Source organism: Cetorhinus maximus, chromosome 10 (assembly GCF_964194155.1).
Source record: "Cetorhinus maximus chromosome 10, sCetMax3.hap1.1, whole genome shotgun sequence".
NCBI lineage: Eukaryota > Metazoa > Chordata > Chondrichthyes > Lamniformes > Cetorhinidae > Cetorhinus > Cetorhinus maximus.
Genome location: NC_135888.1, coordinates 14,827,597 through 14,855,430, shown reverse-complemented (window position 1 = coordinate 14,855,430; position 27,834 = coordinate 14,827,597). Strand labels below are relative to the sequence as shown.

Sequence of the window (27,834 nt, the reverse complement as noted above, 5' to 3'; positions counted from 1 at the left end):
CAAGTTCTCCTCCAAACCACACACCATACTAATTTTGAACTATGAGTGTTCCTTCACTGTCGTTGGGTCAAAATCCTGGAATTCCTTCCCTAAAAGCACTGTGGATGTGCCTACACCACATGGAATGCCACAGTTCAAGGCAACAGCTTACCACCACCTTCTGACACATATAGGAATGAGCAACAAACGCTGGCCTTGTCCTTGACATATTCCATCAAAGAATAAAAAAAATACAAAAAAGCAGCATCTCCATGGAAAGTGATTAAAAAGGTGAAGGATAACAACACATTGCAAAATAGGAGAAAATGACAAGTCTGCCAAAAGGATCACTAGCTATTTCCACTCTAAGCAGCAACTAAATATCAATTCTCACTTTTAAAATCACAAAAGACTGCATCCTTCCAAGAAAGTCAAAAATCCTACCACAACTCAACAGTGTTTTTCTAAACCAGCAAAGGACATCTCCCAATATCACCTAATGATTGAATAACGAATGCTTTTACACCAGGCAGAACTCATGCAACAAGTTGTCTTTCCCATTTCTAGTTGTGAAATATTTGGTCTTGTAAACCACAACCATCAACTCAACTTTGAAAGTTTGGCCATTTCTAGTATCTTATAATAGGACAAAACTACAAAAGCAGCAATACTCGTATAATCCTGCATGTTCATTGCTAAAAACTTGCATAAAGAGTGTCATAAAACACCATTTTAGGATTAATCTCAGATGGTTTGAATCCAATGCTTTGCCATGATATACATATTTATAACAAAAAAGGTCCCGAATGCATACAGGTTTAAGTATCTGCACAAAATATGGCATAATGAGCACTATTTATATCCAATGTTATGGAAACAGACATTGAGGGTCTAGCAAAAAGGTAAATAAGACTAGGGAAGGAACAAATGTAGTGAAGTGGATTGCTAAAAGCATTTTATACTCATGTAGAAAATAGAAAATATAGGCACACAACGTTATTTCCAACAACATATTTTCAGGAGACTTAGCTTATAATTGTGTCAGCTGTTTCCTCAAAAGGAAGGTGGTCACAGATTTACCCATTGCATATAATTTAAATTTAAAAAAATTGACTGGATGGGAAATGCAATGGCACTGACAGCATTGTTTTACACCTTCTTTCCCAAATCCTTAACTGTTTTTCTTTGTTGACCATAAATTACATTGTGGGCAGCGAAACCAAATTTAACAATACCAAGCATAAACTTGCCCAACATCAGTTGCATTCTTAAATCATGTAGCAGCAAAATAAGCAGGTGAAATTAGAAGTATGACAATAAACTATGAAAGCTGAATAGATCAAGAATGATTAGTCTTCAATAATATTAAAACAGAAAATGCTGAAAAACTCAGCAGGTCTGAAAGCATCTGTGGGGAGAGAAACAGTTAAAGTTTCCTTTAACCCTCAAACATACAGGCTTGAAACGTTAACTCTGTTCCTTTCTCCACAGATGCCGTCAGACCTGCTGAGTTTTTCCGCATTTTCTGTTTTCATTTCAGATTTCCAGCATCGGCAGTATTTTACTTTTATCTTAATGATTAGTCTTTGACAGTTTTGACAACTTTGACAACTTAAGCCACTAGTTTAAACAAAACAGAGCTAAACACTTCATTCTGTGCCAAAACAGACAGGGGCACTAAAAATTATCTAGTACATGGAACTAGGATGTAGGGAGAGAGACAAAGTGTTGAGCAATGACCTTACTCACCAAAGGCTACAATATACAGTAATCAACCATATACCTAGAAATTTCAGGTTCAACATCTAACTGACCAAAGCAAGCTCAAAAAGAGATTCTGATTTGTTTTCTTGCCTGTAAATAATTTCCCTTTGGCCAACCACACTTCTTCCAACCCAGAAAAAAATATAAATGGTCAGAATAATATAAGCATCCTTGAGCTTTAATGAAAAGCAAGCGATGCTACACAGATGCTACTGGAAGGCCTGGAAGGGACTAGTTTGGGACTGGATGAGACACAAAGGCTGCACAGATCATAGTATTTTCAACTGCACATAGCATCACTATTATTTTTTACAAGTTACACATTAAATGAAAAAGTTATAACTTGAGTGGTCAAGTCCATTTTCTATTAAGTACCTTACTGAATATGCAACCTATTTTGAGCCATTATAGTAAGTTATTACAAGCAAGAATTAACTGTGTAAAACAAAATCCATTAGCAATTAAAAGATATAGTTAGGCACATATTTAGAATCTTTTCCATCCAATAAGCATTAAATTATCAAAAAATTTGAGACACTATGATGGATGCTAACATTTGAGCCAAGTTTCTCAAAATGGGAAACATCTATTAGTTGCAGCCCACTGAAGTGATTCCTTCCCATCAGTTTTGCTGCACCCGCTCCCCGACTCTCAGATCTATGAGCCTTGTAACTGAACCCTAATACATCTAGACATTTATGAATTCCTGGCAAAAACAATAAAGTCAAACTCACCAGCTGCCTTTGTTTGGGTGGGAGAACTGGAGGAGGCAGAATCTCAAGAGATGAATCAGTGCTGCTGAACGAGTCATTGAATCCATAGACTTCCTGAAACCGTTTGTTTCTCTGCTCATAAATATGCTCATTCTGTGGTGTCTGGTAAAAAACGTGAGGCTGCGGCTCAGAATAATCCTCCACAAACTGCATATACGCATGGACTAAAAATTTGAGGAGGGAGGAAAAGGAGAAAAACAAATGAGCAAGCTATATTAGGATGGATTTGTCCTAGTCATCAGTGATAATGGGAACTTCGCAGCATAGCAGTTAGACAGCGTACTATCAAGATCATTGAGATTAATTTCTTAGGTTCCTGGGTAAAGCCTCCAACACTGAGAAAACATCCTACAGCTACAAGATAGCAGAAAGTGGGAAGGTAGGAAGACTGGAGAATAGAAGGGAGTAGTAGATGGGAAAATCTTTGCTGATCTTGCAGTAAAAGACCTGGAGGCTAATTTGTTTATACACCTTAGTGACTGAATAAACATGACACTTCCCTTTGATTTTATTTTGCTTTTAGAACTAAGAATGGGACAAAATAGGTGCTAATTTTTGGGAGCGAGGATAGAAAGATAACTAAATCAGAAAGTCCTTGTGATACATAACAAGCCTGCCAGCATCTGAAGAAAATCAATAGCTGATCACAAATAATTGCAATTTTTATCCAAAACACTTTACAGCCAATGAAGTGCTTTTGATTTTCTTCTAATGTAGGATTCTTACTGGACCTAGAATTACATGGCTTCAAACATATTGTAGGGCTTGGGCACATTATTCAGGCTGACACTGTGATGAATAGCGAGTGTGCATGGCATTGCTGGAAGTGCTATCTTTTATATCTCAAATGAGACATTAAACTAAGTGCCCATCTACCTGCAAAAGATCCTGAAGAACAGGAGAAGTGTGCTTCTGGTGTCCTGGCTGACATTTTGGCAGAAAGATTTGGGAACAATAGGCCCAAAGTCATTGATTCATATCAAGCATGCTACACTTACTACAGGTCATGTCTCAAATACTGCATCCCAAAATATTTTCTGAAAGGAATTTAGCTAATTTACATTTGAATTAAATCAGTACTATTTGTTTCCACCATGTCACTAAGGAACCTATTCCAAAGGTTTACCACTTATTCACTAAAAAACATTTCTGCAAATTAGTTTAGAACTTACTCCCCCGCCCAAGCACAGGGCTCGTCCTTTTATTCTACTATTCCGAATAAGGCAAACCAATATATTATCTAGTCCCTTTAGAATCCTAAAAAACAGGAACCACATCACCCCTTCCCCACCCCCACCAAAGTTTCTCCATTACAGATGAGCACATGTCCAATTTACATAATCACTCATCATAATCCCATCCCTTCAATCATTCATTGCTCTCCTGCAGCCTTTCAATAACTGCAATATCCTATCTGTACAGAGGCAACCAGAACTGTGGTCATTACAATGATTTATAATGTGGCAGGACTTTCTACTAATTCAGCTTAGTATTGATCTTTAAATAAGTCCCATCCGATTTGCATTACTCAGCTTCAATTTACTGTAATTCGGATTTCTTTCACTTTCCATGCACATTATTTTCTTTCCATTTAAATAAAAGTTCCTTTCTGGATCTTTTTGTCCCAATGTGAAGTACTTCATATTTCTCTACATTGAATCTCATCTGCTACCTATCTGCCTAGTTCTTAAGTGTATTCAAATCCTCCTGTTGCTTATCCTGTTCAATGCTGGAATCTACCAACTTCAATAGCTTTGTATCATCCACAAATTTAGTCGCTGTGTTTATCACTCCTTGCTCCAGGTCATTTATTAAGATATTAAGGAGAGACCCCAAAGCCTATCCCTATAGAACCCACAATTAATATTTGCATGGGTTTATGACAATCGCTGTACAACTGCCCTCTGGGTTCTACTGGTGAACTATTTTGGTAACCATGGTAAAATATTTCTACTGATTCCTACTTTATTCTCAGTGAAAACCTTTCTAGGGGAAAGGATCAAAGGCCTTGCTGAAATCCAAATACACCACATTCATTTCCTTATCCCAATGAAGTTCCTTTGTCACAAAGAAAACCCATTAAAAACTAGATTTAAAGGCCTCCCCTTCATGAACCCATATTGACTCTTTTGATTATTTCTATTTAGATGTTCATTATCTCCACTTATAATGGACAGCAAATTTACTGGTTTGTGTCATTTCTTGGATCACTTATCAAAAATTTTTTTAAAAAAGAGTAACATGTGCCTTTCTCCAGTCATGAAACACTTCTTCAGTATTCAGATTTGGGGCAGCCTTCCTGCAAATTCCACCTTTTCTCCCTTCAAAGCTGCTTGGATTGTCCAGCCTGAGATTTATTGACCTTAAGGTTGTGCAGCAGTTCGGATTATCCAGAAACCAATAAGCAGGCAGTGTACTAGATTTGAAAGTGCATTACAGATGGAAATATATTGAAGATCGGGCAATGGATGGGGAAACAGCAAGTTGACATTTCAGGTTGAAGACCACACCTCACACCTGAAGCAGTTCGATTTCTCTACGGATGCTGCCTGACTTGCCGAGTATTTACAGATGTTCCCTTTTATGTTTGCATATTCCCAGCATTTGTAGTATTTTGCTCAATGCATTATAGGAGAGTTACATTGCATAGAGAATAGCTCATGTGGATTCTCTATAATTGAGGCCACTATAAAGAAAATTTAGACAAGAAGCTACCATGTATCAGTCTAATAATTAATGTAGTCTATCAATGTGGGATATAATAAACTAATTTCAATATTTTAGAATTTATCTACTTCTAATGACTTTGGCTGCACTTTGCAGTGGAGGTTATTTGCAGCCTGGCTCCTTTCTATACGGGCCTTAGCAGACTTATTGCTCTATGCTTTTTGAGTGGTCATTTGCTTGGCTATCAAATGTCGACTGAACTGATACCAAATAAGATCCCTTCCCTCTTTCGTACCCTCCAACAAAGGCAGGCCTGGGAACCATATAAGGAGCTTCAAAATAGCAAGTACAAGTGCTCTGTTAAAACAGAACCAATTACTAGAACTAGACCAGTCCAAAATTTATTTTTCCCTCTTCTTGAGTTTGTGCTGTAAGAAGCTCACGTGGTGGAATGATTTAACTCAAGAACTTACAAGATGCCTCCTATTGACAGCATTAGAGAGTCTACTAGTTCATAAAAGGACCAATGTCAAACTTATCTGCTATGTTGTGAACATTTTTGTACATTGTGGTTCCACAACTCAGGAATAAATTTCTCACAGCTAAATCTTTCTTCCTCTTCAGCGACTATACAGAAAGAGGCACTGTTCCAGAACAAGTATTCATTCAATAGGAATGTATACATGATTTTGCAATTAACCACATTTATATCATCTCAGTTCTATACAGATGGTGTCTACATCACATCCTATTCAGTTCCTGTGTAAAATGGGTGCAATGTATCATTGTAAATAAAGACAAAGCTTCAAGCTGTAGCATATAACATTAAGTGAAGAAAATCAAATTCTCCATGTTATCTTATTTAGAACAGATGTTCATTGACAGAGTGCCTTTTGGTGAGGGCTGGAAAACTGAGAGCAGCTGTTTCCGAATTCCAAATCTAGATCCACATTCCATCTGCAATACTGCTGTCTATTATACCACAAATGGAAATATATAGACTGAAGAAAAACTCAATTATCAAGATCTATGCATATGTATAAGTACATCTATGGTTACTTTTTCACTTGTACAATTACACAATTGGAGGGAAAAACTGCATTACAACATATTAGCAGATAGGCAAAGATGGTTCACACACCAATTTCATACTAATAAAATATATACCAAGAATTGCATGGCATTCTTCAATAACCAGTGAAGGTGCCTGACAGCACTTATTACTTTCTTTGCATGTCAGCTGGTGAACACTGGCCAAAGTGATGAGTTACTAATAGCACCTTAAACACAGGGGATGGACAATCCAAGGAGCCTTGAGGAAAAAAGGGTGGAATTTGCAGGAACACTGCCACAAATCACTGAATACTGGAGGAGTATCTGGGTACTTGAGAAAGGCAAATATTCTAAATTTTTTTTTAAGTTTGCAAGAGATCCAGGAAATGATAGACCAGTAGGTTTGCTGTCCATTGTAAGCAGAGATATGGAGACCCTTGTTAAAAGTAAGATCCTGATCATCTAGGTAGAAATAATCAAAAAAAAGAGTTAATATAGGTTCATGAAGGAGAGGGCTTGTCAATCCAACTTAGTGAGTTTTCATTGTGTGACAAAGGCGCTTCATTGAGGGAAAGAAATGAAAGTGGTGTACTTGGATTTCAGTGAGGCCTTTGATACCTCTCCTCTAGGAAAGGCTGATATTGAAAATAAAGCAGGAATCAGTAGAAATATTTCAGTGGGTACAGAATTAGTTCACCAGTAGAATCCAGAGGGAGGCTGTACACTGATTATCATAAGCCCATGAAAAGGTACCATTGGGTTCTACAGGGTTGTGTTTTGAGATCTCTCTTTAATACCTTCATAAATGACCTGGAGAGAGGAGTCACAAATGCAGTGACTAAATTTCAGATGATATGAAGCTAATGAAGTTGGTAGACTCCAACATTGAACAGGATAAATAATTAGAGGAATTGAATGCACTTCAGAATTGATTTAATTTTTTTTTTGAGAAGGATGAAAAATGTTAAACTAAAATTCCTAGTACAGTGGTAAGGTTATTAGAGCGTCAAGTGGATCCTGAATCTTCTCTTCATATACTAACTGCCATACATACTGTATTTTTGTACTTTTAATACCTATGCTATCCTATGCTATAGAAAAACCATGGAATAAAGCGCAATGTGCAAATTATTGTACTGCCAATGGCTTCTACCAACAGTCTAAATTTCCAGTATACATTTTTGGTCTTTTATCAATGATTATACCTTTCAGTTCCTAACATGCAGCGAGATTTGGACTACTAATGAGTATGGAAGAACACTGCACAAAACTAATATGAAATCAAAACTACTGGTCCAGGAGAACTTAACCTGGTTATGATCCTAGGCCAGGTCCCAAAGTTTTGGTTAAGATCCAGTTAGGGACCAATAATGTTTTGTTTAAAGTAAACAAAGTTTGAGATTCAAGGCACTTGCTCAGTGAATAAAATCACAAGATTCCACGGTTTTGAACAAACAAAAATAAACTTTGTTATACAAGGCCAGAAAAATAAAACAATTTCTTACATCTATCTTATACTTTAACATTCAGGGTTAATTTGAGGAGTTAATTTGTGAGTTAACAGACACAATGTGGTCGACCAGATTGCATAAATGCCAAATGTGACCAAAAACCAATTCCATGGATTTCTCAACAACCCACCCAGGCATCACTCTCAGTGAGATTGGTTGACTCAGTGTAAAACTCTCTCATGAGGAAATCCAGTCTTCACCTTTGAAGATCTAACCTGGGAATTCTCTCCAAAAGTTGCTCCAACTCAGACGGAATCAACGACGGCCCACCTCACAGGGTTTCAATCTCCAGATTCTGTTCCTCTGGACTCCCAAATACACACACAAGCACCAACTCACATGTACAACTTCAGCTCTTCAGCCATGCCGAGCAGAACACTACTACTCCAAAGGGGTACCTTTGGCCCAATGGCCCACAGCACAGTCACCAGCATTGGCTGCCTTCTTGGATCTTCAGGGCTTCTCCTGAACCCTCTTCACTTAAAGTCTGCTCACTGCAGCTCTTTTCTTGTTTAGAGCATGTTTCTCTGCTGCTCTCCTTTTAACTAAACTGGGAACTTTTCCTGTCCCCTCTCCGGGATTCTTTTGGGACCTGTTTCCTTCTCACTTTGGGGCCTTTCCCTATCCCCTGCCTGGGACACTAGTCTTCCATGGTGTGCCACTCCCAGTCACATGACACGGGTTTCCACACCGTTTTCCCTTTCTTTATGCGCAGGCCGCTGGGCCTGTCCTGGGCCAAAAGAACTTGTACCGCAGAACTGCGCACGTGCAGCCCGCTCCCGGACTGCGCACATGCAAAAGCTCAGAGGTTCATCGGGAGTTGAAGTTCCCAACCTTTGCTCTCAACTCCGAAATAAGTTGTAGTCCTCCTAACAACCCAGATCACAATTTAAAATTTAGATTGCAAACTTAAAAAAAAAATTATTCACTCAATATGAGCATCACTAGCAAGGCCAGTATTTATGCCTCATCCCTAGTTTCTCTCAATGTGGTGGTGGTGAGGCATTTTCTTAATACACTGCAGCCGATGTAGTGAAGAGATCCTCACAGTGCTGCTAAGAGTTCCAGAACTCTGATCTAATGACAATTAAGGAACATATCTAGGTCAGGATGGGGTGCAACTTGAGGAGAATCTGGAAGGATAAACTTTCTGCCCTTGTCCTTCTAGGTCTGTGGTCATAATGAGCTTGGGAAGTACTACTGAATCTTTTGGTGATTTTCTGTAGTACTGTAGTGGGTACACACTGTAGCTACAGTGTGCCGATGGAGGGGCTGAATGTTGAGAATGATTGAGAGGCTGATCAAGCAGGGATAGTGGGGGGTGGGCAGTGCACAGAGGTACTGAGCAGGGATTTACCTTAATGCGAAGAGAACAGTCAATAGGTTTGGTGCAGGAGTAGAATTCCCACTAGAAATGAGTACTCATTCTCCTCAAAATGGTGAGAACAATGCTGCAGGGTTAACAGAGCAGATGCTACTAGTTGCTTTTCTGGTTGGTGCCACAAAGAATGGGAAGTAGAAAGAAGTATAACTTAAAGGCCAAGTGTAATGAACACAGCAGGAGATTTATATCAAGCTTCTTGGTGATGCCATGGGGGCATTGCAACCACCATGACGACATTTTTTGTTAACAATAGAGGGTAGTGATAAGGAGATAAAGGTGGGACTGACAGGTTAGCGAATATATTAGGAAGGTAGTTTTGGAGTGGTAACTGATAGCCTGAACGTGTCAAAATTAAGAAGGTGAATGGAGCCACAAATGGGAACAGCTTTCTACATGCGCTGACATTATGTTCAGGCATCTGCAAGTCTTCAATAACCTTTCTATACTGAACATATACTGCTGGCATACTGCCAGTTGGGGCCAAAGCCACAAGCAAGTTATAAATTTTAAGTTAGGGACAGCTACAACAATTAGTATTTTTAACAATGCAGGTTCACAAGTTGGGGATGGGGGGGATGTTCAAAGTGAAAGGGATGGTTTAAATATTTCCATTGTAAAAGGAGATGAACCTAAAAAGAGCGCATCTTTCAGTTTAAATCCTGACCCCAACCTCTCTTGAAAACCCATCCAGCACTATAACCTTCCGAGAAAATAGCAATCTACCGATTCCCGTTTTGTATGCACTCCACTCTATTTGCTCTACTGTCTGCGTTCATGCCTTTAGCTGTCGAGGCCCCATATTCTAAACTTTCCTCTCTAAACCTCGAACTTTGCCATCTTTCTTTTCTTTTGACCCTCCTTCGAACCTACCTCTCTGACTAAGCTTTAAGTCACCTCCTCGGAATGGATGCTGAACCAAAGTAGAAGACAGCTAATTATACTTTTGTGAAACATCTGGGTACCGTTCTTAACATTTATAAGTGGTATATAAATGTAAGTTATCTATCTTCTGAAAGCTGCTAAACCACGTTCTTCATATTTCTTGAAGATGGAGTTAATTTTTGTTTTTAAAAAGCTTTATATGAACTTTTTTTATACCAACTTCCAACAATAGATTAGTAGCTGCATGGCTCTCATCTGCACTGGAACCAATTCACATACAGTGCACAATTAAAACTATTTAAAAAAAATCACAATCATTATTAATTGTTAACTTATGTTATGCCCAGTGAAGGATGTCCTATTCAAAACTTCAAACATGGGCTGTGTTCTTGTGGAAACTTCTGAACGGTCCTTTATATTTTAAAATGGACACTCAAGGTGGCTAAGATGGCTGCCAAGTGTCAGGTGGCCTTTGCTTATTCAACACAAACTCTCTCAAGCTTCTGAAAGTTCTAATTTAAGCACCCTAATTGGGGACTTCCTCCTGGAATGGACATACCAAGGCGGATGTTATCTGTGGGATTTACATAGGCTATTGTCTGTGATTTATCTAAAAAAAACCTGCAGGCTTTACATCTCCCAGATCAATGCTTCACAAAAGAGAGCTGAAGAGACAGTAATCCACAAAATAAAAGTGTGAAAGATTACCATCTATCTCCTATTGTATATCAATGCCTTTTAATTTTAAGCCATTCTGGGTGGACAAATGGCCATTGATCATGTGACTGAAACTGGCCTCATATGGAAATTCTTTATTATCCCAATACCCATGAAGAAGCTGGGGGGCAGTCTGCAGAAGACCACCACAAGCCACAGTAACTGCAGAAAAGGCAGCACCATTTTTGCCTTTTAGAACCAGGAGCATATAAAAAAAGTGTTTAAAACTTCCCAGCCTAATTCCAAAACTACAAGCCCATCTAAAGAAATTTAACCCATCAATACAAAAACTACAAATGCCTAGCTTCACGACCTACTGAACATTAATCTCCTTGAGGGAATCCTGCAACAATCTGGATATGACTTCAGCTATTTGAACCAATCCGAACTACAATCCAAGAGTGGAAAAGGATTTCTCTCTCTACTTGGCCCGCAATGACTGATCTCCTACAACAAGCTGAACACGTGAACTACTCTTTTGGTTCAACAATTGCAGAACAGCACTATCTTCTTTAATTATATCTTTGAGTGTGGTGTGTAACTGATGTTGTGTTTAGGTTCAGGGTGAATAAATAATCATCTTCATTTTTAAACCCATGAAAGTCTGCTACTGGTTCTTTATCTAAAGGGGGACTTAGAAATACATATCTACCTTTCCAAAACAACCACACTGATTGTGGACAGTAAAGGAAGGGAATTGGGGGTTTCAATTTATTTTTCCCCCAATGTCTGTAACACTTGTAAGATGATTTGGACACATTACGAACACAGTAACTGCAAAGACAACAATGGAAAATGCTAGATCACGTAAATGTTATTTTCCAAAATAAATTCAACTACCACATGTAATCCTTTAATCATAAAAGTTTAAAAATCTAAAGAATACCACACTCCATCGCACACCAGCTAAAATTTAAAATGCATAGCAGCCAAAATGTTTTGGCACTGGTGGTGAATGAACTGTGCTGCAGTTGTGGTTTTATTCTGCTTTACTAGGTAAATGACATCACTGCCCAGAAACAAGCTTCCTATCCTTCACTGTGTGGTCAAGTGAGATCTTCAGACACCTCTTCGTATTATGGTCTCAACCTTTGGTCAATGATGCCAGTTGTTTCTTTGATACAAACCCATAAATAGTGCTCAAAAAAATCCAAATCATATTTCATCCTTTCAGGTGCCCCTTGAAACCCACTACTTTGATCAGCTCATTGGGCTCGATACTTTTGTCAAATTTTACATTAATGGGAGGTTATCCATTTTGGTAGCAAAAAGGAAAGCAGATTACCTGAATGGCTATAAATTGAGAGAGGGGAACGTGCAAAGAGACCTGGGTGTCCTTGTACACCAGTCGCTGAAGGTAAGCATGCAGGTGCAGCAGGCGGTAAAGAAGGCAAACGGTATATTGGCCTTCATAGCGAGGGGATTCGAGTACAGGAACAGGGATGTCTTGCTGCAATTGTACAGGGCCTTGGTGAGACCACACCTGGAATAGTGTGTGCAGTTTTGGTCTCCTTATCTGAGGAACTTGCTATAGAGGGAATGCAGCGAAGGTTTACCCAACTGATTCCTGGGATGGCGGGACTGACATATGAGGAGAGATTGAGTCGATTAGGATTATATTCACTGGAGTTCAGAAGAATGAGGGAGGATCTCAAAGAAACCTATAAAATTCTAACAGGACTAGACAGGGTAGATACAGGAAGGATGTTCCTGATGGTGGGGGAGTCCAGGGCCAGGAGTCACAGTCTGAGGATATGGGGTAGACCATTTAGGACTGAGATGAGGAGAAATTTCTTCACCCAGAGAGTGGTGAGCCTGTGGAATTCGTTACCACAGAAAGTAGTTGGGACCAAAACATCGCATGTTTTCAAGGAGGAATTAGATATTGCTTTTGGGGCTAAAGGGGTCAAAGGGTTTGGGGAGAAACCGGGAGCAGGCTATTGAGTTGGATGATCAGCCATGATCATAATTAATAGCGGAGCAGGCTCGAAGGGCCAAATGGCCTACTCATGCTCCTAGTTTCTATGTTAAATAATACAGGCATCCACCCACCATGGGAAGATGGTGGCATAGTGGTAATGTTACTGGACTAGTAATCCAAAGGCCCAAACTAATACTCTGGGGGCATGGATTCAAATCCCACCATGGCAGCTAGTGGAATTTAAATTCAGTCAACAAATCTAGAAATGAAAGTTAGTCTCTGTAACGGTGACCATGAAACTAGCGATTGTCATAAAAACTAATGTGGTTCACTTACCTGGTCTGGCCTACATGTAACTCCAGGCCCACAGCAAGAGTGCAGTTGACTCTTATTTGCTATCTGAAATGGCCCAGCAAGCCTTTAGGGATGGGCAACAAATGCTGGACTTGCCAGCGACACCCACATCCCATGAAAGAATAAAGAAAAACACCTTTAATTTGGCATTTAGTCAGAACTTTAAATTTTATAATGTTGCAGGAACACCACCTGCTTAAATGCAATCTATGTTTTTTAAGTAAATACATCCACTCTTTTCTCTATTTGATTTTTCTGGTCAGAGCATACAACAGTCACCTAAATCACCTTGAAAGCAACTTCCCTCCCCCAAAAATTGTGAATTCATTTCCTCAGATACTCATTTACACAATTTAATGATGTTCCTTGAAAGCATCATATAAAAACAAAGAGCAATTGCCATTCAAAGCAACAGGTTAAACCCAAAGGAAAAGACCTGTCTCAATTAAGCTCTTCCATAGAATGTGGTAAAAGATCTGATAAGCCACCCTTAAACGATTTGCTGAGGTCACTGCAGCATAAGTCAGAGAGGGAAAAGAATCATGTCCAGAAACCTTCTCATTTGGTCACTCACAGGCCAGGGTTTCCCATCGGTCAGTGGGTATCTCTGGCCCCCTCAGGGGTGCTTTGAGGACATTCCTAAAGCATTTCTACCATCCAAGGAGTCTCCAGCCATGACCGAGTTTAGAGTAGAGCAGTTGCTTTGGGAGTCTGGTGTCAGGCATACAAACGCCATGTCCCACCCAGCGGAGCTGATTTTGAGTGGTTAGTGCCTTGATGATGGGAATGTTGGCTTGGGAGAGGATGCTGCTGTTGGACTGCCTTTCTTGCCACCAGATTTGGAGGATCTTGTAAAGGTGGCACTTCTCCAGTTCTTCAAGGTGCCTGCTATAGTCTGTCCAAGTCTCCAAAGCATACAGAAGTGCAGGGGTCACTGATGTCTGGTGAACCATGACTTTGGTCTCGGGTTTGAGATCCTGGTCTTCAAATACACTTGCTCAGTCAGCCGAAGGCTGAACTGGCATACTGGAGTCTATGTCTGCCTTTGTTGAGAGGAGGCTCCCAAAATACTTTTGAGCTGCATGGCATCCATGTGTTGGGATTGGTTGTCACTTGGCGGGGCGGGAGGGGTGGTGGGGGGGGTCTTAACACAGCTAAAAGTAACTTCAGCTTCAACTGGGAATTCAGTCAAGTTCCTCATACTATCATAGTAAGGATGGCCAAGATTGGCCTAATTCGATGGTTTATCTTGGATGTTTCTCTGAAGAGGCCACATCCTAAATAGTGGTACAGTGCTACTGGCACATTTTCAGTTTGCTATTTGAACAAAATGCAATGACCATAAACATTCCCATGGAGTCATTTTCCAGGATCTTGGGCCGTTGATCTTAATTGACGGGGGTGGTGTTTTGCTGTGGGAGCTGGTTAGAAGAGGACCTTAGTTTTCCGGGTGTTTAGTGAAAGGCTCATTTTCTCATATGCTTCGGTGTCGACAACAATGACCTGGAGCTCAGTTTCTCAGTCAGCGCGCACACAAGTATCATCTGTATACTGAAGCTCTGGCTGAGGTGGCTGAATGGCAACTAAGATGTAATCAAGGGATTGAAATAAAGTATCCTGTAAAGTTAATGTCAACCCAAACTCATTTAATTCTTTTTTCCACAAATTAGCCTTAATTTCTGGATAACAGTAGACCAGTTACTGTTATTCTACCAATATTATTTATACTGAACCAGACAAAATGGACATGTCATTTGATGTCAAGAAACTGAAAACTAGATGTTGTATGGCAGTTTTTTGTTCAATGGGAGATTATAGATAATTTACAATACAGTTGTAACTACATGCAAGTCATAAAGCAGAGAAAAGGAGAATTGTGTTACAAATACATATAGGCTCAAAGAGTGCTCATCATTAGTTTTACACATTATTGGATGAACTTGAGAATAAATTAGCATTAGGAATAATTAGTCTCCAGGGAATGTTTATGGTCATTGTCCTATTGCCTTTTGTTCAAATGGCAAACTGAAAATGTGCCAATAACACTATTGGGATGTGGTCTTCTCAGAGAAACATGCAAGGTGAACTCTCAAATTAGGTCAACATTGGCCATCCTCACTATAACAGTATGAGGTACTTGACTGAATTCCAGTTGAAGCTGAAGTTACTTTTAGATTGCGTTAAGACCCACCCAAGTGACAGCCGATCCCAATACATGGATGCCAGGCAGCTGGCTGCAGCTCAAAAGTAAACTTGCCAGGAATTGCAAAGGATGGCAGCCAAGAAGACCAGCTGCACAGAACTCATGCCAGTGACATCAGCTTCTGATGTGCTGAACGCTGACAAGAAAATGAAGTACCAGTGTTTGAAAATATGTATTGAATAGAGAGCCTACAAAAAGCTATTTTTAAAAGTTGTAAAAAAGACAGCATAGAATGATACAATGAGAGGTTATTCGGCCCATCATGCCAGTGTCATCTCTTTTGATAGAAATGTAATCCAATGTAATCTAGATTTTAGGAATACAGCAGGATATTGCAGAAATTTGGAACTCTAACATGCTGTGCCTTTCAGCGATGGGACACAGCTGTGCCAATGATCTTTCATACACTAAGCCATGAAAGGCTGAACTGCACAAAGGAGACCAATTTTACTGAGTCATTTCTTCTCACTCCATATTGGTGATTTCACAACAACACTGACAGGCCTGGGAAAAGGTCACCCCAGCCCTTTTGACTGGTGGTCTTTATGCAGCACAGGGTCACCCAAGTCGTCAAAAAGTGAAAGAAACAAACGCAATAGAGGAACGAAAGACAACAGATTGCCAGAAGTTTATTTTATCAAAACTTTAGACAATATTTTTAAATTTGACTTGAAAGAAATTATACTTGCAAAGCATCTAATCAGGTCCTCAGGATATCTGAAGTGCTTCACAATCAATTAATTTTGAAGTGCAACAGCCAAAAACAATCAATTTTCATGTAGTAAGGTCCCACAAATTATAAATGAGATGAATAACCAATCAATTTTTGGCATCACTGATGAGGGAGCAAGGTTAGCTAGGGCACCAGGAGAAGAATTCCTTATTTTGTCCCCCAAAACAGTGCTATGGGGACCACCAGAGCAGATTAGGCCACAAATTAAAATGTCATCCAAATGACAGCATCGTCGACAATGCAGCGATTTCTCAGCATTTCATTGAATTGTCAACCTAGATAAAGTACTCAAGTCTTTGACCTTTGCAGGCAAGAATAATGCCAGACAACATCTTGATGTGTATAATGAATTATGGAACTGCTTTGTCAAGTGATCTGCAATGCAGCATTATGCAATTTTGAAAGCTGTAGCTGCAGTATTAAGCAGCAAAAACTATATCGCTGTTGCTTCTGGCAAAATACTCAGAAGTTACTCGACATGTTAAGGAATCTAAGGCTTCAATTTAGCACCAATTTCATCCTTGATCACAGATCTGCCTCAGCACCTTACAAGGTTTGAAATGTTACGTTTCATCAATAGCATTTCTCTTAAAATCAACCTGCTGCAAATTATGATTAACATTTCAGTTATTCCAGTCTAAAACTTCTAGTTTACCAGATAAATGGCTATTTGCCATGGTTGGTCATGTTTGCAATTTCACCACATTGCTGAAATAGGGACTAATATTACACTCATATCTATCATAATATAAATTAAAAATCTAAAACAATTAAAGCATAATTTTAAATGAAACATTTTAAACAAATTCTTCTCACTGTAATCACTACTTTGCTCCTCTTTTTAAAAATATAATTAGCATTAATTCTCATCCCTCATCTAATTTAATCCATCCTCCATTTCTTATTTTTCCCATTAAAAAAAGATAAACTTCGATATCTTTTACATTCCATCATCCCAATTCCCATCAGCTATTCAGAAGTGTGGGGAAATCTTTCCAAAAATGAATTGATTGTTGATTCAAAGATAATTGATATGCCCAGCTTAATAGTGATATCAAAACAGGAAGAAGCTCTGCTGACAAGCAAACTTGGTGACAACCCCAATGCCTAACAGAACAAACTTGTTTGCAGCATTGTAGAGGTACCAATTTTTATTTCAGCAGTGTACATTTAGATCATCCAAGACTGTTAAAGCTGGCTGAAAGGAGTTAAAGTGTGACCCTGTAAGGGAACTGAAAAGCAACAAGAGGAGCAGTTAAACCAGCATGCCTAAGCAATCATTAATTACAACTTTGTTAATTCATCTCTCATTTCAATCACATTTTAGTCTCTTACATAGCCACCCAACCGCAAGCTTTTCAATACTCATTCCATCGTAACTTTTAAGAAAAACTGGTTAAGTTAAGCACATTTCTCTGCAACCATTATTTTTAAGCACGGTGCTCTCCACATTAGCTTTGGAAAAACTTCAAATTTTAAACATCAAAAAGTTCAGGATCCTTGCCTTCTGCAACCTGCTTTTCCTGCCAACTGAAAATTTAATCTGCCATCAGTCATCATTTTGCTGCAGCTTTAATTCTTCTGCCAACCTTAACCATAACCAAGCAGGAGATTTTTAATTAATGAATACAAAGTCTAAACTGACATTTGTTACAACCTTCATTGAAACAATGAATGATATATTCAAAATACAATGCACATACATAAATGCATTTGTTTGCGGAGTGCTTAAAAGGTGTGTTAAGGCAGGGGGAATTATATGTATTCCATGGAAATGGAATCTATAACCACCATTATGAATTTAAACAGCCAACTTACTCAAAATAATGACATAGTGATGTTAAACAAACCATTAAAGAGCTTGCTCCTCTTTATACTCCTGCTTTCCATTTGGGGAATAAATTCAAAACAATCTTGAGTTGGCTTTATGTCTCCCTCAAACAGATTGGAGTGTTATGACTGCAGCTGAGGTCATTTGAACATTCTTCAATTGTCAGTGGGTGAACATAATAGCTGAGAACCTCATCTCAGAGCAGTACTGGAGGTGCTCAAGAAAAGCCTGCAGCCTGGATTCGCCCAACTGAGGAATATGCCTCAACGGTTTACAATTTTTAAACAATTAACAGATTTGTTAAATTAACAGTTAAGAGCCCGTATAGGAAAAGGTAACTATAGACCCTTCACCTTAGGTATCAGTCAAGTGAACATTCTTTGAACTGCTCCAAATGCAATTATATCCTTTAAGGAAACCAAAACCGTACACAGTACTCCAGATATGGTCTCACCAATACCTCATACTACTGTAGCAAAAACATCCCTATTTTTATATTCTATTCCCCTTGCAATAAACGCCAGCATTCCATTTACCTTCCTAATCACTTGCTGTACCTGCATACTAACATTTTGTGATTCATGTACCAGGGCACCCAGATCTCTGTACCACAGAGTTCTGCAGTGTCCCTCTATTCAAATAAAACACTGCTTTTCTATTCTTCCTGTCAAAAGTAGTCGAGTTCACATTTTCCCACATTAGACTCCACCTGCCAAATTTTGTCCACTCACTTAACATGTCTATATCGCTTTGCAGACTCCTTCTGTCCTCTTCGTGTCCTACTCTCCTATCTTTGTGTCCTCCTCCTAAGATCCTCTGCCTTCAATTGGTTCTCTTGATCCTCTCCCAATTCCTGCTCATTTGTAAAAGTGTCATTTATGAAACAGTACAAGGTACACTGCTCTTTGTTAGCTATTTTTAATTATGCAAACCTTTGATAAAACTTATAAAATTACTGCACAGCCGGAGGCCTGGAACAATCTGAACTGACCAATCTAACGAAAGTTTTCATCTTTTCTGTGCCAGACACAATGCTCACTGCAAGTCTTCGTTTAGTCTCTGAAGACAAAGCATATCATTGCAGCAGTGGATTTTTAAAAAAAATATTCCTTCAAGGGGTGTAGGCATCGCAGGCTAGGCCAACATATCTTGCCCATCCCTCACTGAAACCGCTGCAGTCCATGTGGTGTAGGTGCACCTACAGTGCTGTTAGGAAGGGAAATTGAAGAAGTTTGGAATTAAAGAGTGATCACAATGAAAGTGCTGTATGTTTCTTGGATTTGAGTAAATTGGGACAGAAAAGCAAAAGGGTAACCAAGCCCCTGCACTCTAATTCTCTTCCCAATCGTGCAGGAGTTACAAAGATACTTTGAGGCAGATTATCACTGATCACTTGGTTTATTACATGACCTCATTTTAGAGGTTAAACAAAATCAGGTAGAAAAAGCTCTATAGATTTGTTCCATGATTCAGTAACTTTGCATTTCTTGTGGAACAAAAAGATGCCCAGACAGTCGAACTGTTTTTGTTGAGCGTACAGACTCCTCTTACAAAGGTAAACAATGGATAAATTGTGCAGACAGCAGGTGTCGCAACCTTGTAGTACACTCTGATATTTGAGGCGATTGAGATAACAATCTGTGACTACTATGCATTGTTTGATTTTTTTTTAATTCAGGCTTGGAGTGGGAGTTACACTCCCAAGACATATACAATCCTCAGGATCTGGTTCAAATTTTACAAGTTTTCCTGTTGAATGCCATTAGTTGCACCCACATTTTCCCTGCCGCAGCCAAATATAGCTATGGCTGCAATTTACTAGCAAGACTTTAGTCATGTGACAGTAACCTTTGTGACAGATGCTGCTATGCCCAAGCAGGCTGACATAAAACCAGCTGACGGCGAGTAACTCACCTTAACTCCCCAAAGCCTGCCCACAATCTACAAGGCACAAGTCAGGAGTGTGATGGAATATTCTCCACTTGCCTGGATGAGTGCAGCTCCAACAACTCAAGAAGCTTGACACCATCCAGGACAAAGCAGCCCGCTTGATTGACACCCCATCCACAAACATTCACTCCTGCCATCACTGAAGCACATCAGCAGCATGTACCATCTATAAGATGCACTGCAGGAACTCACCAAGCCTCCTTAGACGGTACCTTCCAAACCCATGACCGCTACTATCTAAGAAGGACAAGGGCAGCAGATACATGGGAATACCATCACCTGGAAGTTTCCCTCCAAGCCACTCACCATCCTGACTTGGAAATATATCACCTTTCCTTCACTGTCACTGGATCAAGGTTTCCTTCCCTAACAGCACTGTGGTGCTGTACACCACATGGACTGCAGCGGCTCAAGAATGCATCTCACCACCACCTGCTCAAGGGAAATTAGAGATGGGCAATAAATGCTAGCCTAGCCAGTGAAGCCCACATCCCTTGAACGAATAAAACATTTTTTTTTTTTACTGTATTACAATACTACTATTGAGATCAAATTTTACATTCAATGGCATCACCAAAAGTTCTGTAAAGCATAACGATGGGTTAAACTCTTCATGCCCTATGAACTTGAACCGTGAAAAAACCTCCTGGAGTATAATGATAGACTTAATACTTCCAAATGGGGTATATATTTAGAACTAGCATTTTTAGCTTTACAACTCAGTTATACACCCATCAATAGGGGTGGCAGTAATGGCAAAATTCAATATGATGATTAAGGAATATCACATTTCCAGCATCTGCAGTATTTTGCTTTTATCTTAAGGAATATCACAGGATGCACTTCACATTTTAAAGCACATTGTCTCTAAAGGCCAATGTTAGCATCGTCAATCTTGGGAAGCATTGAAGCCAGAAGTATAGGATAATGTTAAGTCTACATCACATATTCAATATAGGAGACTTTAATAAAATGTTATTTTTAACAAAACAATTATATCACACATACATTTTTCTATATGGTTGCAAGGTAAATACTCACTTTGCCTTTTCTTTTTCTCTGGGAGTGGAGGTGGTTTCTCTGTTACTCCTGCTAATTCTGAAACATCAATGTTTGGGAATCCAACTGAAATTGATGGAATTCCTTGCTGCCTTGGTGACACTACAGCAAATGGAGGAAGCTGTACAACAGAATTCTGCATTTCCTCCTCAGAGATATTGTCATACTGGGATGGAAACCTCTCATATGAGACCCTACATCCTGAACTATCTGACGAAGGAGCACTCCGTCGCTTCTTCTCTGGTAATGCTGGTGGCATTTGCAGAGGTGGAACACCAGTTTGTGGCATCTGCCTCCAGTCATGCACTGGTTGTGAAGTACAAAGTGGTGATGTAAATGTCTGCCCAGGAAGAGGTGAACCGGATTCTACTGCTGACTCTGGAAGTGGGCTTAGCATGCCAGAAATGTGCTGAGGAATCTGATCAACAGTTGAAAGGTCCTGATGCAGGAAATCGTAATCGGGATCATAGCTTTCTGGATTATCTGGGAGGCAAAAAAAAAATCAAAGTAAAATGCCGTTAGACACAATACCTTTTAACGCGATAGCAAATATTACTTGGGAGTAAATGACTGATTTAACAGTAATTAAGAATTGAAAACCTTTCAACAGTTCAAGCAATTGAACCCCCGATTTCCAGCATAGGTTACTCTCTCAGGTGCAAAAGCTTCTCTTGTCTAACTTCATTTGTCTTATTTAGAGATGGTTTGTTCATTGTTGGAAAGAAATACAATAGCTCATTCACACTTGAATAGTGTCTACTTGCTGACCAAATATGGATTAATACTGGCCAAGAACAAGCCCCAATCAACAGACCATTTTCAAAGAAATGCTTGAACACATCAATTGCTATTGTGAGTATATGTCAGTATTTTCATCATTTGTTGTACCTGTATACTTATTTTACAAAGTACTAGTTAATACACCGTAAGGGTAACACCAATGTATTTTACATAGAATTAACAACACCACAGGCCATTCGGCCCAATGGTCTGGTTCAGTGTTTATGCTCCACATGACTCTCCTCACACTCCATCTAACCCTATCAACATAGGCTTCTATGCCTTTCTCCCTCTCACACTTATTCGTTAAATGCATCTATACAATTTGCCTCAGCTACTCATTGTGGCAGCAAATCTCACATTCTAATCACTCCCTGGGTAAAGGGGCTTCTCCTGAATTCCTTATTGGATTTATTAGTGACTCAATTACACTTATGGCCCTTAGGTTTGGATTCCAACCTCTCTTAAGTGGAAACATTTTCTCAAAATCCACCTTTTCAAATCCCTTCATAATTTTAAAGACCTCTATCCGGTTACACTTCAAGTGTTCTCTTTTCTAGAGAAAAGAGCCTTAGCCTGTTTAGTGTCTCCTGATAGCATAACCTCTTAATTCAGGTACTATCCTTGTAAATTATTTTTGCACCTTCTCCATGCCTCTGTATCCTTTTTGCAACATGGAGGCCTGAACTTTGCACAGTGCCCCAAGAGTGGTCTAACCAAAATTCTATATAAGTTTAACATAGTTCATCTACTTTTCAATTCTATTCCTCTAGAAGAGAATCCCATTGCTTTGTTTGTATTTAAACGGCTTTGTTAACCTGTGTTGGTATTTTTAAAATTTGGAAATCTGTACCCCTGGATCCCTTTATTCCTATGCCCAATTTTTCTCTTATTTTCCTTGTCGCATGGGTGTTCCTCCTACCAAAGTGCACTTCACACTTATCTACAATCAAAACTAATTTGTTACTTATACAACCATTCTGCAAGTTTACTAATGCCATGTATTTTGTCATAGTATTCCTCAGTATTAACTATACCCCCAATTTGTCATCCACAAACTTTGAAATTGTACACCTGTTTCAGGGTATAAATAGTTAACGTAAAACGGTGAATAACAATAGTATGAGGAACGATCCTTGTGGAACACCACTTCCCACCTTCTGTCAGTCTGAATAAATACCTATAACCACTCCAGTTTTCTGTTTTGTAATCAGCTTACTGCCAATTCTGCTACTTGTCAGCTGACTCCACAGCCCTGACAGAGTGATATCATGTTGATACGTGCCTCTGATTATCACAATCTTAGAAGAATCATAGCTTGCAAGAGCACAAGATGGTGGGTAGTCAGGTTGGGGGTGGGAAGTGTGGGGGGTTGGATGTATGGGGGGGGTCAGTGGGTGGGCTCCACTGTTGATCACTGATCTACGCCAAAAATTATCAGTGGGCCAAGTATCTAGATAAGTATCGTGCAACAGGTCCAAGTCTCCGACATGGAGGACAGTGTTAGGGATATTTTTCGGTGGAGCCCAGGCAGCACAATCTGTCCATCGGAAGTTTAAGCTTCCCGGGCAATGACTGTGCATGTGCATGGGTCAGGACTCCCAAAGGGTCTCGGTGCACAAGAGCGGCGAACATCTTAACATTCACTGCTGTTGGTAGATGACGATCCAGGCCACTGTTTTACATCGTCTCTGGTTCACTTTAAATCTGTCTCCTCTGGTTACTGATCATTTGCCTCTGGAATCAGTTTCTCCTTACTTACTCTTCTCAAAAATAACTCTGAATGCATGCCACATAGACCACTGCAAGTATAAAGTAAACCATGCATTTCTCCAAGGAGTTTGAGCCGCAGGGTAGGTGAAAGATGATACATTTCATGAACTCCTTTCAATTTACCTCCAAGCAGTCAGCTCAGAAGCAACTAGGCCAGAGACCCAGAAACAAACCAGGTGGCTGGGGATCGGTGCATGATTCAGGAGATCAGAAGGGGAAGAATCATGCCATTCAAATGGGAGAAAATACATTGAAAAAGGTAAAAGGATAAGTATGAGCAATGCTGAAACAAAAAAAAAATCAATTTAGTACATTGACTTTTCAAATAATGTCTTACCAAGTGTTTCACAACTTGTGTTTTGTGAACACTGCCCACTATCATTGTCTAATGAGGATAGCTGTTCATCCGATTTACTCAGCTTTCCCATGCTGTTACAGGGAGATACCCTTGGCGATTCTCCACCATAGGAGTGGCTGCCACCAGACAACCGCCTTTGCAGATAGCAATCCAAACCGTCAAAGTCCTAAATATAAGAAAGTAATTATTTTTCTAACATCTTGACCATCTTGATGTTATACAGAGACACTGTGATGCAAGAGAACTAATTTGCTCTCATGTATATCTACAAAAATCCATGCAAGATATACAAGGGAAAATGAACAAACCTGTAACGAATTCGGTATTATTACATTTCAAAAAAAAAGCTTAAGAAGCGAACATCAGTGAATGAACTAACATTTTCTGCATCAGCTAATATATTTTAATTAAAAATATATTACAGTACTTAGAGCTTTACATGACTCAGAATATAGTGCACCCACTGTGCCAAGTGATATTAACGGAAGGTTAACAAGCCTTTATCAGAGGTAAGCTTTTACAGCAACATTACCATTATCTGGTAATTACAGCTCTTCATATAATTTGTTTTTCCAAACTATTAGTGGGAGATATATCTAAACTTGGGATTGGTTTCCCATTATCATAATAGAACTGTAGAAGTTTGCAGCACAGGGTGCTGCCATTCAGCCCAGCTGGTCTGCACTGGTTCCTTTAAAAACTATAATGGTCTCTTGACACAATCACTTCCTGTGGCAAAGCATTTCATGCTCTAATAGTGCTCTATTATAAGGGGATTTCTTCTAAAGATTTGCTCCACTCTGACCATTTGAATCAAAGGCCCCTCATCACTGACTTCACTATCAAAATGTTTTATTTTCTCTCAGCTTTCTCCATTTCAGTGGGAAAGAATTCTATATCTCAAGTCTCTCCAACTAAACACAGCTTCTCATTTATGCTATTACCCTCCATGGGTTTAATACCCTTTCTATAGTGAGGACCCAAAATTTCACTACTGAAATTGTGGCCTAATTAAAGGTGATGTACAGGGTTGTGCTCCATATTGGTTCCTTCAGAATTGGTGAAATAATGAACTACTAATGTTAGGTAGCTTAAATGATTGAAACACTCACTGCAAACTTGGCCAAGGTAAATGCACTTAAGTGTCTTTCGCTGCTATACATGGCATCACCAGCATCAAGAGGAAAAGTTCATCTTTAGTTTGTCAATAGTCCTTAAAAATGTTATTTTTGAATAGGGAGAGGTAATTTCTACTTGTGTTTCTACTCATCCAGCAGAGATTGAGAGCCTATTGTGCATGATACTGCTTCAACAGGAGAATCAGATATCCTAATACACTCATGACTCTGCCCATATCCAACATTAAATTAGTACATTAACAGTTGCTAGATACAGATGTTTATTCAGTAACTGTGTGTGTAATTTAGACGATCTATTTATTCTATCTGGTTTATTCTCCAACCACCCAAACTATAAAAGGCTTTGCCATACCTGTTTGGTATTAGGTAAGCTAGAACCACTGGCAGCTCGACTCATGGGAGGTACCACTGCAACTCTTGTTGGGGAGGGTGCAGACTGCCTCTTCTTGGGTGGTAGGGGTGGTAAGATTGGAGAAATATTACTGCTGCAGGGCAAAAGACGTAGTGATTAAAGATGTAATATTCTGTATTGCAAACAAATTCATGCATAATACAGTAGTATTATGCCAACTGGAAACAAATATCCTGGTATGACACCAATAATAGCACCTTGAAGTCACAATAAAAGAATTGCAGAGCATTGTTTTTTTTTTGAAGTTCAAATATGAGTCTTCTTTAAACACTACTAATCAATATACAAAAATAAAATGCCATCAGGGTTGAACAGATGACCCAAACTATGACATTGAGAAAGAAGCATTCAAATTGGTGAGAATTTGGATCCCTGTAGGTGACTACTGACCACTTCCACAAACAGGCATGCACAATGACCAGCCATGTATCACTTCCCACCTTGCAATATGAGATGCAACCTGAACCATGCAATAATACGCGCACATACATAATAACATAGTAGGGCAAGACAAGGGCTCTACCCTTCAACCTCCTGAGGTCCACGTTTCTATAAATACACAAGTTAGTGCGATTGGTTCATGTTAAACAAGATTTTTTAACAGGTTTAGTGGCCTACTCCATTCTACCAAAATTACACTTTTGTTTTCAAGGCTCAGTCAACCTGGTAAACACTCAAAATAATGATAAATCATTTTCAACATCAGTTTCCTCAGGACACAGCACTGTTTGCAATTGGCAAGCCAAATATTAAAAGTCAAACATCGAATTGATGACCGACTCAAAATATATCCATAAAACATAATCACATCTGAACAACCTTAAAAGAATAGAAAGAGAAAGGGAAAAGCTGGTCATTCCTGCATGCTTAATAACTTTGATAACTTAACATCTTGAAAGACAGGAGACAGACTTTACAATCAGTTGTGCAGCTAGAGACAAACTTCCTTGAGCAATAGCAGTTAGTTCCTAACTTATCCATTATGTATCTAATTAAAACACTTCTACACAGGGAATACCTTGTGACCCTAAAGAGACAGGGAGAACATAAAATCATAAGAAATAGGAACAGGAGTAGATCATTCAATCCCTCGAGCCTGGTCCGCCTTCAATAAAGATCGTAGCTGATCATCTTGTGTTTCGTTTTCCATCTAACCCCAATAACCTTTGATTCCCTTGCCTAACAAGAATCTATCTAGCTCTGCCTTAAAAATATTCAATGACCCTGCCTCCATCACCTTCTGAGGCAGAGAATTCCAAACACATTTCCACAACCCTCTAAACACCCTAAGCTGCAGATAGCTTTCCTCAAGCCACACTATATTTATTAGGAAAGGGCCATCAAGATTTAAACGCTCCTTCACTATTGTACAATACCTTGCATGTTACATGGTAATATCAGAACATAAGAAATAGGAGTAGAGCATACTGCCCCTTGAGCCTACTCCACCATTCAATATGATCCACAGCTGATCCTCTGTCTCAACTTCACTTTCCTGCTCACTCCCCAAATCCCTCAATTCCTTGAGAGACCAAAAATCTATCTTAGCTTTGAATATGCTCAACGATACAGCGTCCACGACGAATCCTCTGGGGTAGACAATTCCAAAGATCCACCAAGTGAAGGCATTTCTCATCTCAGTCTTAAATGATCAACTCCTTATCCCAAGTCCATGCACTTCTGTTCTAGATTTTCTAGTCGGGGGAAACAACCTCTCTGTGTTGACCCTACCGAGTCTCTTCAGCATCTTGTATGTTTCAATGAGATCACCTCTCATTCTTAAGGGTTTAGGCCCAATTTACTCAGCCTTACATCATAGGTGACCCTGTCATCCCAGGAACCAACTGAGTGAATCTTCACTGTGTTACCTCCCCTGCAAGTATACCCTTCCTTCAACATGGAGACCAAAACTACACACAGTACTCCAGTTGTGGTCTCAAAGCACTGCACAATTGTAGCATTGTTAAGGCTTCTTTAATAAAGATTCCAGCATTTTCCCCAACAACTGATGTCAGGCTAACTAACTGGCCTGTAGTTTCTTCTCACCCTCCTTTTTTGAATTGCATAGTTGCATTTGTTAACTTCCAAACCTCAAGAACTGTTCTAAAATCTAGAGAATGTTGGAAAATCATAATCAGCGCATCAATTATCAATGTCTCATTTAGAACCCTAGGACGCAGGCAGTCAGGTCCTGGGATGTCAGTTTTTAGCCCCTTAAGTTTCTCTAATACTTTTTCTCTCCTGATAATTAATTACTTTAAGTTCCTCATTCTTATTAGCCTCTTTGTCACCCTTTATTTCTGGTATGTAATTTGTGTGTTTCAATGTGAAGGCAGACACAAAATATTTGTTTAATGTGTCTGGCATTTCCTCATTCTCCATGATAATTTCTTCTGTATCTGTCTCCAAGAGACCAATACTTACTTTAGCTACTCTCCTTCTTATATACTTGTAAAAGTGTGTTTTAATGTTCCTGGCTAATTTATTCTAATTCAATATTCTTCCCTTTTAATCAAAGTTTTGATCACCCTCTACTGGTTTCTAAAACTCTCCCAATCCTCTCACCACTATTCTTCATAACATTATAAACC

At 39.3% G+C, this 27,834-nt stretch overlaps 1 protein-coding gene across 8 annotated transcripts in view; it reads right to left on the bottom strand.

Annotated features, from left to right (window-relative positions):
• The window catches only part of LOC144685471 (rap guanine nucleotide exchange factor 1-like), a 184,590-nt gene that overhangs the window by 73,986 nt on the left and 82,770 nt on the right, over window positions 1–27,834 (bottom strand). For all 8 annotated transcript variants that reach the window (XM_078550014.1, XM_078550015.1, XM_078550011.1 and 5 more), the window contains 4 exons: window positions 25,184–25,316; window positions 23,672–23,858; window positions 20,764–21,264; window positions 2,478–2,680 (listed from right to left, as the gene is read on the bottom strand). In XM_078550014.1, the coding sequence (XP_078406140.1) occupies window positions 2,478–2,680; window positions 20,764–21,264; window positions 23,672–23,858; window positions 25,184–25,316 (1,024 nt within the window). The remainder of the gene's footprint in view (window positions 1–2,477; window positions 2,681–20,763; window positions 21,265–23,671; window positions 23,859–25,183; window positions 25,317–27,834) is intronic.